Source organism: Drosophila mojavensis, unplaced genomic scaffold, assembly GCF_018153725.1.
Source record: "Drosophila mojavensis isolate 15081-1352.22 unplaced genomic scaffold, ASM1815372v1 contig_19, whole genome shotgun sequence".
Taxonomy (NCBI): domain Eukaryota; kingdom Metazoa; phylum Arthropoda; class Insecta; order Diptera; family Drosophilidae; genus Drosophila; species Drosophila mojavensis.
Genome location: NW_025318726.1, coordinates 6207969 through 6226176, shown reverse-complemented (window position 1 = coordinate 6226176; position 18208 = coordinate 6207969). Strand labels below are relative to the sequence as shown.

At 36.9% G+C, this 18208-nt stretch overlaps 1 protein-coding gene and 1 long non-coding RNA gene across 11 annotated transcripts in view; both read right to left on the bottom strand.

Annotated features, from left to right (window-relative positions):
- Positions 1-18208, bottom strand: part of LOC6571991 (autophagy-related protein 2 homolog A) — a 208070-nt gene that overhangs the window by 134004 nt on the left and 55858 nt on the right. For 9 of the 10 annotated variants that reach the window (XM_044007762.1, XM_044007763.1, XM_044007761.1 and 6 more), the window contains 2 exons: positions 8839-8981; positions 481-601 (listed from right to left, as the gene is read on the bottom strand). In XM_044007762.1, the coding sequence (XP_043863697.1) occupies positions 481-601; positions 8839-8981 (264 nt within the window). Of the gene's footprint in view, positions 1-480; positions 602-8838; positions 8982-18208 lie in introns of those variants that run through there. The other variant, XM_044007768.1, reaches the window with a different exon arrangement.
- On the bottom strand, positions 16111-17294 carry LOC116803695. Its single transcript, XR_004363735.2, has 2 exons — positions 16737-17294; positions 16111-16620 (listed from the first exon to the last, which is right to left on the bottom strand). It is a non-coding gene; the product is annotated as an uncharacterized LOC116803695 (long non-coding RNA).

Genomic DNA, 18208 nt, shown 5'->3' with positions numbered 1-18208 from the left:
TTTTTTATATGACCGTATATACTGCGCGGACGTCGAGTTTGCTTTTAAAATTCGATAAATCATCTCGTTATGTTTTTATCGAGTAAAAACATTCAAGTTCAAATCAGATGCCACTATAGCTAATTGTGAATGATTTTTCTTTTTTTTTAAATTTCTCAAATATTCAATATAATATATAAATTTCAGCATTCTAGGTTTATAACTTTAGGAGATACAGTTTTATCCGATTTGCCACGCCCCTAATGGGCGGAGATATATCCGCCATAGCTTGTGATCTTGGGTGGTCGGCGCGGACCTACATACCAAATTTCAGCTTTCTAGCTCTTCAACAAACATGATTTCTGGTATATCGGAAAATGCATTTTAGTTAGTCTACAGGTAGTACAGGAGAACTTATTCATCAAGTAAATTCTCATATTGTTACCCACACCGGGGATTTATTTAAATATATATTCCAAGATCAAATTAAACTATACTTACTCTATTACAATTTTAATAACCGGAATTGAAGCCAAAATTTTAATGTTGGATAATTGCTTACAGCTTTCACAGAAGTCGACAATTTCATCAGTATCCCCTGGCAGAAAAAAATCGCTTTTATCTAAAAGAATAAAGAAAAACATATGTTTAATAGTATTAAGGTCGAAGCAGAAGGAATGTATAGTAAACTAAATTAAAGACTCAACTTAGTATGATAAAAAGTTACTGTATATTCTAGGTATGCATAAAGAAATAAGAAGTTTATTCTTTGTCAAATATAACCATAATATATACATATATATTGTTTTTCATGTAAATAGTGAATTTTTATGATGCAAACTTATTATTTAACGTACAAGTAATATTTATAAATTTTACGTTGTGAGTAAGACTCCTCAAGTCGAGACTCCTTGAATGAATAAAGTCAAGCACACTTTTGGCTTCATTAATGACTGTAGAAATATGAGATTAAAATTAAGTTTACAGTCAAAGAAAACACCAAGTTCAAGCTTTAGAATTAGTATCTGGTGATGAACTGAGTCAAATGCTTTACTGAAGTCAGTATAATTATGTTATCATCAGTTTGAATTTTTGTAGAAAAACTGTCATTGACAAGGGAAGTAAATTCTAGTAAATTAGAGGACGTCGATCGATTCTGAACAAAACCATGTTGGGATGGTTGAATAATAGATTTGCAAAAACATTGCAAGGCCGATGTTATAATTTTGCAAATAACTTCGGAATAAAAGATAATTTCGCAATGCCTCTATAATTGGATATATCAGATTTCCATCCTTTTTATACCCTGAACACATTTTCAATGGGAAATCAGGGTATAATGGTTTCGTTGAAATGTATGTAACAGGCAGAAGGAGGCGTGGCAGACCCCATAAAGTATATATATTCTTGATCAGGGCGACGAGCTGAGTTAATTTGGCCCTGTCCGTCTGTCTGTCCGTCCGTCTGTCCGTCTGTCCGTATGTATGAACGCGTCGATTTCAGAAGATATAAGAGCTAGAGACTTCAAATTTTGTTTAAAATGTCCGTAATTACAGCGCGCATATCAAGTTTATTATTAAAAATCGATAACTCATCCCGATCTTTTTTTATCGATAAAAAACCTTATCGAAAACCAGTTATAAAATTATATCTCCTACACCTTTATTGCTAGTCTCCAAATTTTTTATGTATGCTAATATGCAATTTCGGTTTTTGTTAAAATTTATCCCCCACCCCATATCCACCCCCTCACCATCACTTTTGTAAAAAGCGTATTTCAAATACTAGAGACTTGTGCTTTAGCAAATACATGCATGTCCATGTTGTTATCATAATCTGAAAGTTTCATGAAGATCGTATGTCCACAAAAACAATTAAGTTCTAATAGTAAGGCAACACTGCAGCCCATGCGTGTTTATGCGTGGGTGCTTGTGTGTGTATGTGTGTGTGTGTATGTGTGTGTGTGTATGCGTGTGTGTGTATGTATGCCTGTTTACTTTTGTGCTCTGCAATTATTCTTGTTTTCTTAGTTAAATATTCTTATTAAATTTCACATAATTGCCATTCGGTTGAATATTGGAAATATCTATATTTTCCTGTGCAAGGTTTGATCCGTTGTTCACTGTGTTTTTAATAATTTGCTTTTTTAGTATACCCTGAACGCATTTTCAATGGGAAGTCAGAGTATAATGGTTTTGTTAAAAGTATGTAACAGGCAGAAGGAGGCGTGGCAGACCCCACAAAGTATATATATTCTTGATCAGGGTGACGAGCTAAGTCGATTTGGCCCTGTCCGTCTGTCTGTCCGTCCGTCCGTCCGTTTTTCCGTCCGTATGTATGAACGCGTGGATCTCAGAAGATATAAGAGCTAGAGATTTGAAATTTTTTTCCTAGGTCCGTGTATATCACGCGCATATCAAGTTTTTCTCTGTATATCGATAACTACTCCCGATATTTTATTATCGATCAAAAACCATATCTGCACCTGTAGAGCTAGAGCTTCCAAATTTTAAATGTATACTTATATGCATTTTATATAATTTCGATTTTCATTGTAATTTACCCTCCACCCCCCTCACATTTGTAAAAGGCGTATTTGAAATACTAGAGACTGTTGCTTATGAATGTACATACATTTGAACATTATGATTATATTCTGAAAGTTCTATTAAGATTGTACGTCTAGGAATTAAATTATTCAACAAATTAATTCTTATAATATTGCCCACAATGCAGCGCAGCCCAAGCGCAATCGCTGCTTACTTCGCAGTTAGCAGAGAGCGTTCTAATACGTGCGTGTGTATGTATGGGTGCCTAAAATAAGTGCAGTGATTAGAATATCAGATTGGAGGTTTCAGGGTATCTCCTTGTCGAGCAGTTTCGACTATAGTCTTCTTACTTGTTTTTAATTTAAATTGACTCTCTTTTTGTCAATAGCTTTAAGAAATAAAAAAAAAATAAATAAATAAATAAATAATAAACTTTATTAAATCAAATTGCATCATTTTGGTCGACCACCTTCTGCCATTTTTCCACTAGAGACATAATTTCATTCGTGTAAAACTTTTGTGGTTTCTCTTTGAAAAACTGCTCCAAGTAATTTTCAGAGGCTTCTCTTGAAACCAACTTTACTCCATTAAGGGAGTTCTGTTAAGATGTGTATGGTCTGGCTTTGTCCTGATGGAACACGATGCCCTTTCTGTTGTAGCTCTGGCTGTTTTTTTCTGATTGGTTGCTTCAATCTCATCAGTTGCTCACAGTAAAGATTCGAATCAATCGTTCGACCAGGCTGAAGCAGCGCATAGTGGATAATTCCTTTCCAATCCCACCAAACACACAGCATTACCTTTCTTTCAAAGACAGGAGTCTTTGCTACCATTTGTTGAGCTTCACCACTCGTGCACCATGATCTTTTTCGCATATTATTGTCGTATTTGATCCATTTTTCGTCTCCTGTTAGCATTCATTTCAGAAATGGTTCGACTTCATTTCGTTTCAGCAAAGAATCGCATATGTTAATTCGGTCCAATAAATTTTTCACAGACAATTCAAGCGGTATCCATACATCGAGCTTCTTTTTGTTAAATGGCTCAAAACCGTTTCATGATGAATGTTTAGTTCATTGGCGATGTCATGGCTGCTTTTGTGACGGTCCTGGTCAATCCTTCCCATAATTTCATCGACTTTTTTAAAGATTGGTCGACCAGAGCGAGATACATCTTTCACATCGAAATTTCCAGAACGGAAGCGAGCGAACCATTGTTGTGCTACACGAACTGATATAGCACCGTCACCGTAAACATCACAAATTTCATTGGTGGCTTGTGGGCATTCTTCCCTTTTTATACCCTGAACCCATTGAAAATGGGAAATCAGGGTATAATGGTTTTGTTGAAATGTATGTAACAGGCAGAAGGAGGCGTGGCAGACCCCACAAAGTATATATATTCTTGATCAGGGCGACGAGCTGAGTCGATTTGGCCCTGTCCGTCTGTCTGTCTGTCCGTCTGTCCATCTGTCCGTATGTTTGAACGCGTCGATTTCCGAAGATATAAGAGCTAGGACTTGATTTTTTTTTATATGACCGTATATACTGCGCGGACGTCGAGTTTGCTTTTAAAATTCGATAAATCATCTCGTTATGTTTTTATCGAGTAAAAACATTCAAGTTCAAATCAGATGCCACTATAGCTAATTGTGAATGATTTTTCTTTTTTTTTAAATTTCTCAAATATTCAATATAATATGTAGATCATATTCTGAAAGTTTCATTAAATTCCGTTCAGTCAAAAATTAATAAAAAATAATCAAATATTTGGCCAATTAACAAACGCACGTGCAGCAGCTACAACAGCATCGTATGCGTGTGCACACATACATTCAAACTTCTTCTAGAAACATTCGTTGAATCACATCAGCTGTTAGTTTTGTTTAGTTTTGGTAGATGGCGCAGCAGCAGTGAATCTATTTCAGTTCTGCCAGCGTCACTAGCAGGAGTGGGGTGGCCTAGTGTGTTAGCTGCATGACGCTCGATCGAGAAGTCGCGATTCGAATCCCGATCGATGCAACTGATGTTAGTTGTTTTTAATTGTTTCAAAATATTTTTATATTTTCATAAATGAGTTTTCTATTTAATTTATATTTTTAAATACACCGAAATTGAAATTTTAACTATACTTTATGTGCGTTGATGGCGCTACAGCAGTGAATCTATTTGAGTTTTGCCAGCGCCACTAGCAGGAGTGAAGTGGCCTAGTGTGTTAGCTGCATGACGATCGATCGAGAAGTTGTGGTTCGAATCCCGATCGGTGCAGCTGATGTTAACTTTTTTAATTGTTTCAAAATATTTTTATATTTTATTAAATGAGTTTGGTATTTTATTTATATTTTTAAATACATCGAAATTGAAATTTCAGCCATACTAAATGGGCATTTTTATATGTTGGGTTCAGGGTAGTATCTAGTCGAGCACTCTCGACTAGAGTTTTCTTACTTGTTATACCCTGAATCCATTGAAAATGGGAAATCAGGATATAATGGTTTTGTTAAAAGTATGTAACAGGCAGAAGGAGGCGTGGCAGACCCCACAAAGTATATATATTCTTGATCAGGGCGACGAGCTGAGTCGATTTGACCCTGTCCGTCCGTCCGTATGTATGAACGCGTCGATCTCAGAAGATATAAGAGCTAGAGACTTGACTTTTTTTCCTAGGTCCGTGTATATCACGCGGATATAAAGTTTTTCTTTTTATATCGATAACTACTCCAGATATTTTATTATCGATCAAAAACCTTATCGAAAGCTAGTTATTTAATTATATCTCCTACACCCTTAGAGCTAGAGCTTCCAAATTTTTAATGTAGACTTATATATATTTTATATAATTTCGGTTTTTGTTGTAATTTACCCCCCAGCCCTATATCCAACCTCCCACTCTCACCGTTGTAAAAGGCGTATGTCAAGTACTAGAGATTTGTGCTTTGGAATGTACATACATTATGATTATGTTCTGAAAGTTTCATTGAGATTGTACGTCTAGAAATTTAATTATTCAACAAATAAATTCTTATAATGTTGCCCACACTGCAGCGCAGCCCAAGCGCAGTCGCTGCTTACTGCGCAGTTAGCAGAGCGCAGGCTTATGCGTGCGTGTTGATGTATGTGTATGTATGTGTGCATAAAAGAAGTGCAGAATGATTAGAATATCAGCTTAGAGGGTTCAGGGTATCTCCTAGTAGAGCAGTCTCGACTAGAGTCTTCTTACTTGTTATTATTATTATTATGTTCTGAAAGTTTCATTAAGATTACGTGCGTACGTACGTACGTCTAGAAATTAATCGAGCAGTCTCGACTAGAGTCTTCTTACTTGTTTTATACCCTAAACCCATTGAAAATGGAAAATCAGGGTATAATGGTTTTATGAAAAAGTATGTAACGGGCAGAAGGAGTCATCGCAGACAATAGCAATAGCTATTTCAATCATTTTTCGCGTCTTTCTGCTTACACAAGAAACACGTACGCACGCAAACACACACACACACATACACACACACACACATACGCACGCACACACACGCATACACACACAAGCACCCACGCATGAATACGCATGGGCTGCAGTGTGCGCTTACTATGAGAACTTAATTGTTTAATCAATTTTCTTGTGGACATACGATCTTCATAAAATTTTCAGATCGTGATTATAATAATACAATACCTGAACTTGCCAAAGTCTTTAGTATTTGAAATACGGCTTTTACAAATATATGGGTGAGGGGGTGGATCGAAATTTAAAAATGGCATATAAATCTACATTACAAATTTGGAGAATTTAGCTTTAAAGTTGGAGGAGATATAATTTTATAATTGATTTTCGATAAGGTTTTTAATCGATAAAAAAATAACGGAGTAAGTTATTGATTTTTAAAGCAAAACTCGATATCCGCGTGGTATACACGGACACTTTACAAAAAAATTGAGGTCTCTAGCTCTTGTGTCTTCTGAAATCGACGCGTTCAAACATTCTGACAGACGGACAGACGGACAGACAGTGCTAAAGCAAATCAGCTCGTCGCCCTGATCAAGAATATAAATACTTTGTGGGGTCTGCCACGCCTCCTTCTGCCTGTTACATTCATTTAAAAACAAAACATTATACCCTGATTTCCCATTGAAAATGGGTTCATGGTATAAAGATTGAAATTTGACTTGGCTATGGAATATTTTGACCAGTCAACACTTGAACCAGACTTTTTATAATTTTTAAAACATTTAATTTTAATGTTTCTTAAGATCGAAAGAGTCTTATTAAACCAAGGTGGCTTATTTGAAACAGACTAAATACGACAGAGAGGGACACTAACATCCAGCTTAAGGTATTATGAAACACTAATTCGTTGAAATAATTAATTCGTTCAGCCAAACAAAATTGTATTACCGATAACAGCGAATTAATTTAGAAGATAAAGGAGTATCAGTTAGAGGATTATCAACAGATAATAAAACCTCTAAAGTTGATCTCAAGACATTAATTATGGAATCATGATTAATGAACACAAGATCTAATGTTCGATGGAGATGATTAGAAATAGAGCTCATCTGAAACATAGACAGATTAAACAATTCATCAAAAAGATAGTGATCGATTGTCGGAATAAATTAATTTGCATTACAAGGTTAGGACCAAGAAGTAATTGGAATATTAAAGTCACCCAACGCAAGAGGCAATTCTCATTCATTTACATGCTCACAAATTTCTTTAATATATTGTATTGATGCAGTAGACAGTATTGATGCTAGAGACCTCAAATTTTGTATATATATTCGGGCTGACCACCCAAGACCAAAAGGCGTCGACGGATATATGTCCGCCTACAGGGGGCGTGGCAAACTGCAAAAGAGCCAGAAGCTTTGGATAGATTTATAGATTATTGGAGATAAACTCGATATCCGCGCTATATGTTCAAATCCAGGAAATTTCCAGGAAATTCCCAGGAATTCAAGTCTCTAGCTTTTATATCTTCTGAAATCGACGCGTTGAAACATATGGACAGACAGATAGGGGGTGTGAAACTAGTAGATCGTGATCATAGCATTAAAATGCGTGCATGTGTCAAAGCACAAGTCTCTAGTATTTGAAATACTCCTTTTACAAATATGTGGGCCAAGGGGGCGTGGTAGCCAAAATCTGTACATTACAAACTCAAGTATTCATATATATATACACAGTAAATATGATGTCTAAATCCAGGTCTAAAAGTGTTCAAATTAGACTGAAAAAACAAAATCAATTTTTCGATTACTCTCTATTAAAAAGTTATCGGATGAGTTATAGAAAAAATATGATAAATTTGTACTACGGATGATATACACAAGTCTACATTTCAGCTTTCTAGCTCTTACGGACGGACGGACGGAGAGACGGAGGGGCTATATCGACTCAGCTCGTCGTCCTGATTAACAATATATATACTTTATGGGGTCTGATTCTTTCTGCCTGTTACATACTTTTCATAGTATACAAATTTATTAAAGACAGCGAACCACGGCTCAAACCCTTATTATAATTATTTAACTAAGAAAAAAAATCTAATTTACATAAAAATAAACACGACTGATCACTCTCATTGAGAACTCTCTCTTGCATATTAATTTTCGTTATGGATAATTAATTGCATTTTTCGCTACACTGAGACGAAAAACTTATTCTCTATTTTCAAAGCAATCATATATACCGATCCTGATCTCTAACAAATACATATGGGGCAGCATTTTCGTTCCTGCAGTGCTGCTGCTTTGCCACCATCAGATCATTGATAGATCAACGCCGTCCAAATATTCTTGCTCGAGGAAACTTTAATTGGTGGTGTTCCACCAATTCGCAAATGTATTTTTCGATAACAAGACGAATATAGCGAATGTGTTATCCAAAGGTTAATCAGTGATGAAGCTTTTGCATTCGAAATTATGGATGTTTTTTCTTGCATGGATCTTTCTTCCTGGTAGCCGTTCGCAAGCTATGCGCAATAACAAACTATCTTACCCAAAAACGTTCGCTATAAACGAATTTTCATCAGAAGAACCACAGTGCAGAAACGCATCCATTGCTTGTAAAAAGTGGACTGCAGACTGCCAAAGCATTGCTGACTTACCTACCGGACTTGACTTGTGAGTGTACGTAACTTGTTGACGGATCTGAGGATAAAGTTCATAGCTACTGCATCAAAAACAGCTGGTGGTATTATCATATAAATTACAATACAAATTTTCTTAACATTTAAAACACGTTTTAAAAACTAAGGAGTGTGCTCAAACTTTTTCGGATCTTTCGTTATTATTTATTAAATAAATATACAAACCTGAATTATCATGAAATCCTTCAATATGTGTTGAATAGCCATATGAGCACTTAGAACTGAAAGGCGATCTACGTTTTTGTATTGGACAGTTTTCAATAGAACTTATCGGTGCATCATTGTTGATGTGGATTTTAAAGCAAATTCTAAAAAAATAAATATATAAAAATATAATACATAATTTTATCATTCTAATAGCAGTAGGTTTCTGATATAGTTTTCGCCTATTATTTTTACTTCATCCTCCTATTTAGCGAGATAAATCAAGCTAAATAAAATTCTTCAACTTAAAGTATATTACCATTTCGAGTATAATCCAAAGCGTGATATCTGTAGTAAAATTTAAGACTTAACTTTAATACTCATAAACGTCCGAAATAAGTTTAGAAATCGGAAATCAGTTGTAACTTAAAATGTTGTGGTAAGTCCCCATATATATCAAATTATAGCTCGGATTTAACTTTTTATTATAATCCATCCCTCTGATTAATAGAAAATATTTACCCTTAACCCATAGAAAATGGGAAATCAAGGTATAAGGTTTTGTGAAACTTTACGTAACAGGAAGAAGGTGGCGTGGCGAACCCTGCGTGTCATCAGGTTAGCGCCCCCTTTACATTCACCGTAAATGCTCAATAAAATCTTTTTCCTAAGTCCGTGTATATCACGTGCATATCGAGTTTTTCTCCAAAAATCGATGACTACTCCCGATATATTCTTATCGATTACAAATTTTAACGAAAACTAGTTATTTAATTATATCTAGTTTAATTATTATATCTATTTTATATACAGTCGACTCTCGTTATTTCGAAATTCAAGGGACTCTCAAAATATTTCGAATCGTCGCGTGTTTAACCATACGAGTACGAATTACCGCGTCTTAGCAATGATTTTTAGTTCGAATTACTGAGTGATAACTTTGAATTAATGAGAGGTTCGAAATAACGCAGGTTTGAAATAACAAGAGTCGTATTTACGGTTTTTGTTGACCCTCACCCCTATATCCACCCCTTCTACAATATCATTGTAGAAGGCGTATTTGAAATACTAGAGACTTGTTGATTACCACATGCACGCATTTTAATGTTATTATCCCGATCCCGACAAGAAAATGTGTTAAACAATTAAGCTGCCAAAGTAATCCCACACTGCAGTCCATGCATGTTTATGCGTGCATGTCTTGTGTAAGCAGAAATGCGCGAATAATTATTTATATATCAATTCTTAGAAAGGTTCAAGGGATTTCGCAGTCGAGCAGTCTCGACTAGTGCTTCGTCAATCAATGTTAATAAATTAACAAAACTTTTGGCCAATTTACAAATGCACGTGCAGCAGCCACAACAGTTTTCCTATACATGTGCACATATCTATTCGAACTTATTCTAGCATATTCTAAGAATCACATTGGGATTGAAGTGTTAGAATTCTCAGTAGTTAGATTGGTTAAGACTTGCTAGATGGCGCTGCAGTATTAAACCTATTTCAGTTTTGCCATCACACTTTTGAATTGTGGAGTGGCGTTGTTGCCAGCAGCGGGACGCTCGATCGAGAAGTCTTGGGTTTGACTCCAGAGCGAGCAATTTATGTTAATTTCAATTATTTCGAAATATTTATTTTTTCCAATTGCGACTAGTAAGAGAGCGTTATATCATTTTTTTTTTATATACTCATTCACGAAAGTGAAATGAGTATATTTGTTTTGCGCAATGTCCGTCTTGCTGTCCGTCCGTCTGTCCGCCTGTCCGTCTGTCCGCCTGTCCGTCCGTCCGTTTGTCCGCTTGTCCGCATGAACGCAATTTATTTCGGCGCTATTGAAGCTAGAGACTTAAAATTTGGAACACATACTCGTGTATATCTCCGATTTATAAAGTGTTAAAAATTTCCCGATCCGCCCACTAGGGGCAAATCTGAAAATGCACTTTCCAATATACTAGAAGTCATGTTAGTTGAAGAGCTAGAAAGCTGAAATTTGGTATGTAGGTCCGTGTTGACCATTAAAGATCACGAGCTATGGCGGATATATCTCCACCCTTTGGGGCGTGGCGAATCGGATAAAACTGTATCTCCTGTATTGATTCAATAAAAATGGGTGAAATAGTTTTATATCTACGCCTACTGTACGCATAGAACAGACGATGAGTGTGTGCACATGTATAGGAAAATCGGGCTGAACTACTGCTAGCTTGGAGCCGGTATCCTATATATGTATGTATATAAATATATAATAAAAAGCAAAATGATATATTTAATTTAAAGATCCTAACTGCAATGATGAAATTTTTATGGGATGCCCTGTTTTTTGTTGCACACTAGACTTTAAAATTACACTATATACTCTGGTTGACAGCGTTTGGGCTGTGAATGAGTATTCTGCAATCGGTATCGCCCGACTGCAACGTTTTTACTTGTTTGTAATACATACATATGTATGTACTAGAGTGCTGCATGAATTCCAGAAAAACGGGTTTCGAATTAACTGTTCGCAATATACATACATATGTTGTGAGGAGCAATATAGGTATGCACGTATTAATGTATATGAACGTACGTATTTGCTGTGCGTTCATATGCATATAAGTGCATATACAAGTTGATCCACACAGCGACGCGGGTACTATAGGAGCGACCCTCGCTACTGGGGTCAAGGTCCGACTATAGTCGGTGAACGAATACACTTGATTATGATGGTGTTTAGTTTTGTATTGATCTTTATTCTTCTGAGCCTGGGTTTATATACCCAGACTCATGCATAATTTCAACCCTTAAATCTAGTGCGTCTATTGCTGAGTGTGTAAGGCTCAGCATTGGTCTATTACATATTCTTATCTTTTATGTCAGAGTTTGTAAGGCTCCGCGTGGGTCTATTAGCTATTCTTATCCTATCGCTGAGGTTGTAAGGCTCAGCGTTCGTCTCTTACGTATCTGACTGGGGTTGCAAGGGTTGGTGTCCATCTGTCCATTTATAGAGTCTGTACATGTGACCCTTATCTTTTCCCAGCGCACTACCTGCTAGTCGTATAGTGCGCCGGATGCATGTATACGATCTTCGTATATTCATATGCTTATGCGTGAACAGTCGGCCTCTTTCGCTCCTACAGATTCAGCAATGGGCTCGCGTCGCACGCACGTCGATCAACGAGGAACGTTAGCCGAGGGGCCGTTCGGCCCGGTTGATAGTAGTGGACACTTTCACTCGCAGGGCAGCAACGGTATTTCGGTCAATGGAAGGCCAACACGCGATTTGGCGGGAAAGTGGCGTCACTCTAGATCATGTCACTTTACCGTTTTATTGGGCACGAGTGGCAGAAAGGCCCCCCTCCAGAGCCGAACAGGCCCTGTTACCACACAAAGCAGGGCCTGCGGCTGGGCTATAAAAGGCCATCGGCAAAAGAGTTACGTGTGAGAGTGATTATTGAGAGTGAAGATTCTGAGAGCAAAAGTGATAAGTGAAAGTCAACGCGAGTGGCAAATCAGGACTTCAAAGGACTCCCAGGATATTCTCGGAACAGCAAGGACATCCAGAGGGAGTGAAACTAGCGTGTCTTAGCACAACACTCTCCCAGCCGGAGTACGCTGAGCCAGCACTCGGTCTCCTGTGGCAGGTCTGCCTCGCGAAAGCGAATCATCACATAATTATACTAAATTTATAAATTTATTCAAGACAATATACTTTACTTTTTTGTACCATAAATCACAAGTGACTAATTATTATACTCACAGTCAGCTGAAACTAGCCCTGCTTAGACTCGGGATAGGCCGAAGTTTCTTTACAATGTATGTATATATTTTGAGTGACATAGAAGCTAAGCCGAAAACGGCTGAGTGAAAGGGTGCGCCCGTACATACATATATGAATCAAGGCAGAATATTCAGCCGAGCAAAAAAGAATTGAAGGAGTTGGAGTGTGATCATATATGTAGCACGGGACTGTAAGTGTGTGTGCCTGCTTGTGCGCATATAGAGGGAGAATTCATAGGGAGAAAGAAAGAGTAAAAGAGACAGAGAGAGAGTAACGCAAAAGAGAGCATAATATATGAAAATGTGATCATGTACATACAGACATATGTATGTATGTTTGAGCTGTCGCAACGCACAGATTTTCTCAAAGCGAGCAAATACGAAGTATAAAAATCATGCATAAGCTCGAGTGATTCATTCCGTTTTAAGGCTTCATTTATTCTCGCTCATTTTATTGAAGGCCGTAGGCTATGACGCTTGAGCTCATTCCAATGTTAAATCATTCAAAGCATTTTTCGCCTATCTCGCACTCATTAACTTCTTCGTAAATTATCGTTTTCTTGAAATTTGTTAATTAACATGGCTGATCAGTTGAGTGACAATATAGGGCATTGTTTAAATCTATCTAATTCTAATCCATATATTTATATATATACACTTGCTCGCAGAACTCTGCGTACACTTGCAAACAAACCCCTATTTCTAAGTTTACATGTATATTGTATTTAATATAGAAGACTTAATGCAATACTTCTTTTTGTATAACAATTTTCATTTATTTATTAACATAATTATGTTTTCATTTTATTATTAAAACTAAACCTAATATAGAAAAAAATTATAAACAAAACACATTACCAAAAAATGACACCTCAAAAGTCTGCGTACATTTTAAGTTTGCTGCGTACAGCGCTGGAATTTGTTAGTTGTTAGTATCTTGTAGGATACCCTTTTCGTTTTAACACCTCAGCCAGACGGCGAGGCATTGACTCAACCAGCTTTTTAGTGTCCTCTGCAGTTATTTTGCCCCATTCTTCCATCATGACCTCCTTCAGCATGTTCTTAGACCTTATGGTGTGCTGCCGAATCCTACGCTCGAGTAAGTCCCATAGATGCTCAATAGGATTGAGGTCTGGGGACTGGGGAGGCGTTCGGAGTTGGCTTTTTACATTGTAAAGTAGCCAGAGCTTTACATTGTGGGCTGTATGCTTCGGATCATTGTCCTGTTGGAAGCAAAATTCGTCCTCCAGGTGCAATTTCTGGGCACTCTGATGCAGATTCTCACTAAGACTTTTATATAATCCTTATGGTCCATTGTTGATTCTATAAAAGAGAGATTTCCCACGCCACTAGCCGCCATACATCCCCACACCATTACACCACCTCCACCATGCTTTACTGTAGGCAATAAATTTTCCTTATCCATGGCTGTTCCGCTTTTTCTCCATACTATTTTCTTTCCTTTTATGCCAAATAGGCAAAACTTGCTCTCATCTGAGAAAATTACCCTTTTCCAGAAGCTAGAAGGCTTGGAAATGTGCTCATTGGCGAAGTCCATTCGCTTTTTCCTGTTCACCTCTGATACATGTGGCTTCCTACGTGCAACGCGGCCATGATACCCCGCTTTTTTCCAAGTGCGTCGAGCGGTTTCCTCAGAAACAGTTTTGGAGAAACGTTCTGCAACTTCCAGACGTCCTTGGTGAGCAGATATCATTGGATTTTGAGGTACCAATTGAACAATACGTTTTTTCTCTCGTTCCGTGAGCAAGGGTGGGCGGCCTGAACGAGGCTTTGACAATATAGAGCCCGATGAGACATAATTGTCGTAGACTCTTTGGCACGAAGAATGAGTTCTGCCTACCAATAGACCAATTTCTCGGTAGGATTTGCCTTCTAACCTATATTTTAATATAAGCTTACGAACTTCTACCGATATTTCTTTCCCTTTTTGCTCCATGATGAAACGCGTGCCAAATTTCTTTTCAAAGTGATAGCATATTACGCAAATGAGCGAAGAGGAATTAAAGAAACATGCAAAAACTAACGGTGATCGTGAATTCCAGCGCTGTACGCAGCAAACTTAAAATGTACGCAGACTTTTGAGGTGTCATTTTTTGGTAATGTGTTTTTGCGAGGGTACTGATCACTGATAAATACATACATATATGTAAGATCAGAAGCGTTTTTCTGTCTACGTGAGTTTCAGAGTATGGGGGTGCTGTTCTCACTAAACAAATGAACCGTATATTAAATTCAGCGCATCGTAGGTGCGACGTTTATTCGTAGAGTTCTTGATATAGACTATAAGTACAAACGGATGAGCAAGCGCAGCTTGTTTAGAGCTAGGCGAATTGATGCGAATTAATGCAAGTAATGCACGAGAAGCAAGTAATTAGGGTGAACCCAAATATAAAAATATAGGTATAAAATTCAAGCTAAACAATAAAGATGAGTGAATTTGGCCCAACAATATATATATTTTTAACAGCGTCTTTTTATAATGCTGAAATTTGTTGTCATTATTTCGGGTTTTTTCGGCACGTCGTAATAACCGTTAAATGACTTAAAAATATGAAAAAATCGTCGGGATAAGCGAATTGTCGTTAAAAGCGGAGACATACTAAGCGGAGGCTCTTTCATATATGGGGACCAACCAAGACATCGAATTTTCGTCGACATAATCGGTTGGACGCTTTAAGCGGAATCGTTATAACCGAATTCCATTGCATATACACTGCGCGTCATCAGGTTAGCGCCCTTTCTTACACTCATTTTCATTTACGTTTTTCTCTTTGCCTATTGCACGCAACTTCTTAGTTTTTGTTTTGATTTCATTATCATCATATGAGATGTATCTCAGACCAAAAGAAAGCGCGAATGAAAACCCGTTGTTCTATTTTCTATTCTTCTTTATTTTCGTAAAGAATGCGTGCACTTATTTTGCGTCATCAGATTAGCGCCCCCAACTGCAATTGTAATTATCTGCTGCGGCAATTACACTCACCAAACTTTTTATGAAGCTCAAAGTATTCAATATATTTATATTATGTGCAAAGAAACAGTTTTATCTTTGCACTATGGGTAAAAAGACCGAATTTTTGGCATTAATTGTCCCTGAAGTGATAGAAGCTTGAAATTTTGTATACATATTAATATGAATTTTTTATAATTTCGGTTTTTTTTTTTAATAGAGCCACGCCCCCACCCCTTTCGCTTAAGTGGGTCTGATGAGTCGAGTGCTCTATTGAATATGCCACTTATATTTTGTAATCGCCTGCACTTCCTAGCATGGGATATTCGATTGTTTTTGTAATTTTATTTCGTGCTTCAGATGTGCTCTCTCAAGCTCTCAACTGGAAGTATACAGATGTCCATTATTTGATGCCCATGCACCAAAATGTGGTGGATAGTTGGGGGCATTGGATAGCAAAAATATTATATATAAAATATAATATAACAAACATAAATTGAATGTTTTCTCACACAGGGCTTTAAATTTCCCGGAGTTCACCTTATGCTCACAAAAGATAGCAATTAATATTATAGAAACGGTTGATAAGATTTATTGGTCAAAATTTAAAATGGTAAAAAAACAACTCAACATTTCCAAAAGCTCTTCTTGCTGCGTTGCCGTCATTAGATTTATTACTTCAAAACTAATATTGTATCCTTTTCCGTTAATTTTTTAAGCGAAACTAATGCAGAGAGGCGTCGTGTTATCATACTCTAAGGCAAGCTCAGAAGCCGATTTCTCTTTTAATCGTGGACCAGCATCGTTATAATTTAATTGCTTCTAACCTGATCTTTTAGGTGATCTTGCGTACGCATTGACCTTGATACTTGACTCTAATCAGCAATCGGTTGCATTTTGTTAAATGATACTTGATAAATCCAACAATTTTTTTTACTTTATAGTTAATTGATTTATATTTATCGTCCGATATTTTCTCTTTACTTATTTTTTAACGAAATAATCTTTTATAGCGCTTTGTTGTCGCTTGTAGCTGCTCCGCACTTCTAGCAGCATGGAATTGCAGAGCTCATCTGTAATTGCAACATGTCGATTATTTTGTGAAGGAGCAAGAATGAGAAAGAAGTCTTTTTATTATTGGATTAAGCAAAGATTTACACATAGCTTCCAATTTAAACATTTCAAATACCTTTGAGGGATCAAAAGTTATATCTAACGAAGCACACATATGAATGTTAGTTTTTATCTACAAATGCACAATAGCAACGCTTTGCACAATTTGACGATAAGTCACAGAACTACAACAAATTTTTCACTCATCTTATTTAATAAAGATTCCTAAATAATTTCCATAAAAAATATTGAATACTATTTCAAACACCCAAAGATTTACACACGTTGAAAGTAGAGCATCATTTCCCGCGCTTTCTTCAATTTACCATGTAACCTTGAATCAGCTACCTTGACGAAGCTTAAAACTTTATGGGCTGTCCGCAAAATTTTATAAAAATTGTTTTTAAGTCGGCTGGAGTTTTCAAAATGAGAATATGAAAACAGTTGGGGCGGATACTGAAAATTTTTTTTTTTTATTTATGCCAAAAAATCTGACTTTTTACCCATAGTGCTTTGGTTGAAAAACAAAGATTGACGCATACTTTGAATCTGGACTGCGCTACCATAAAATTGGTGGAAAAACAGGAAAAAAAACAGAAATCTAATTGGAAATTTTCTTAAAAATAGGGAAAACTATAGAAAACAAGTAAGAAAGCTCTAGTCGAGACTGCTCGACTACGAGATCCCCTGAACCCTTGGAGCAATAGATATTTCAATACTTTTTCGCGACTTTCAGCTTACACAAGAAACACGCACACACACACACACACACACGCACGTACGCACACACAGGTATACATAACACACACACGCATACAGACACACATACACACACACACGCATACAGACACAAACGCATACACACACACACATACACACACACATACACATACAAGCAACCACGCATAAACACGCATGGGCTGCAGTGTGCGCTTACTATGAGAACTTAATTGCTTAATAACTTTTTTGTGGACGTACGATCTTCATGAAACTTTCAGATTATGATTATGACATGGATATGCATGTAATTGCCAAAGCACAAGTCTCTAGTATTTGAAATACGCTTTTTACAAAAGTCATGGTGAGGGGATGAATTTAAGGGTGGGGGGTAAATTTTAACAAAAACCGAAATTGTATCAATTGCATATAAGCATACATTAAAAATTTGGAGACTCTAGCAATAAAGGTGTAGAAGATATAATTTTATAACTAAGGTTTTTTATCGATAAAAAAAGATCGGGATGAGTTATCGATTTTTAATGATAAACTTGATATGCGCGCTGTAATTACGAACATTTAAAAAAAAATTGGAAGTCTCTAGCTCTTATATCTTCTGAAATCGACGCGTTCATACATACGGACAGACGGACAGACGGACGGACGGACAGACGGACAGACGGACAGACAGACGGACAGGGCCAAATCAACTCAGCTCGTCGCCCTGATCAAGAATATATATACTTTGTGGGGTCTGCCACGCCTCCTTCTGCCTGTTACATACATATCAACAAAACCATTATACCCTGATTTCCCATTGAAAATGGGTTC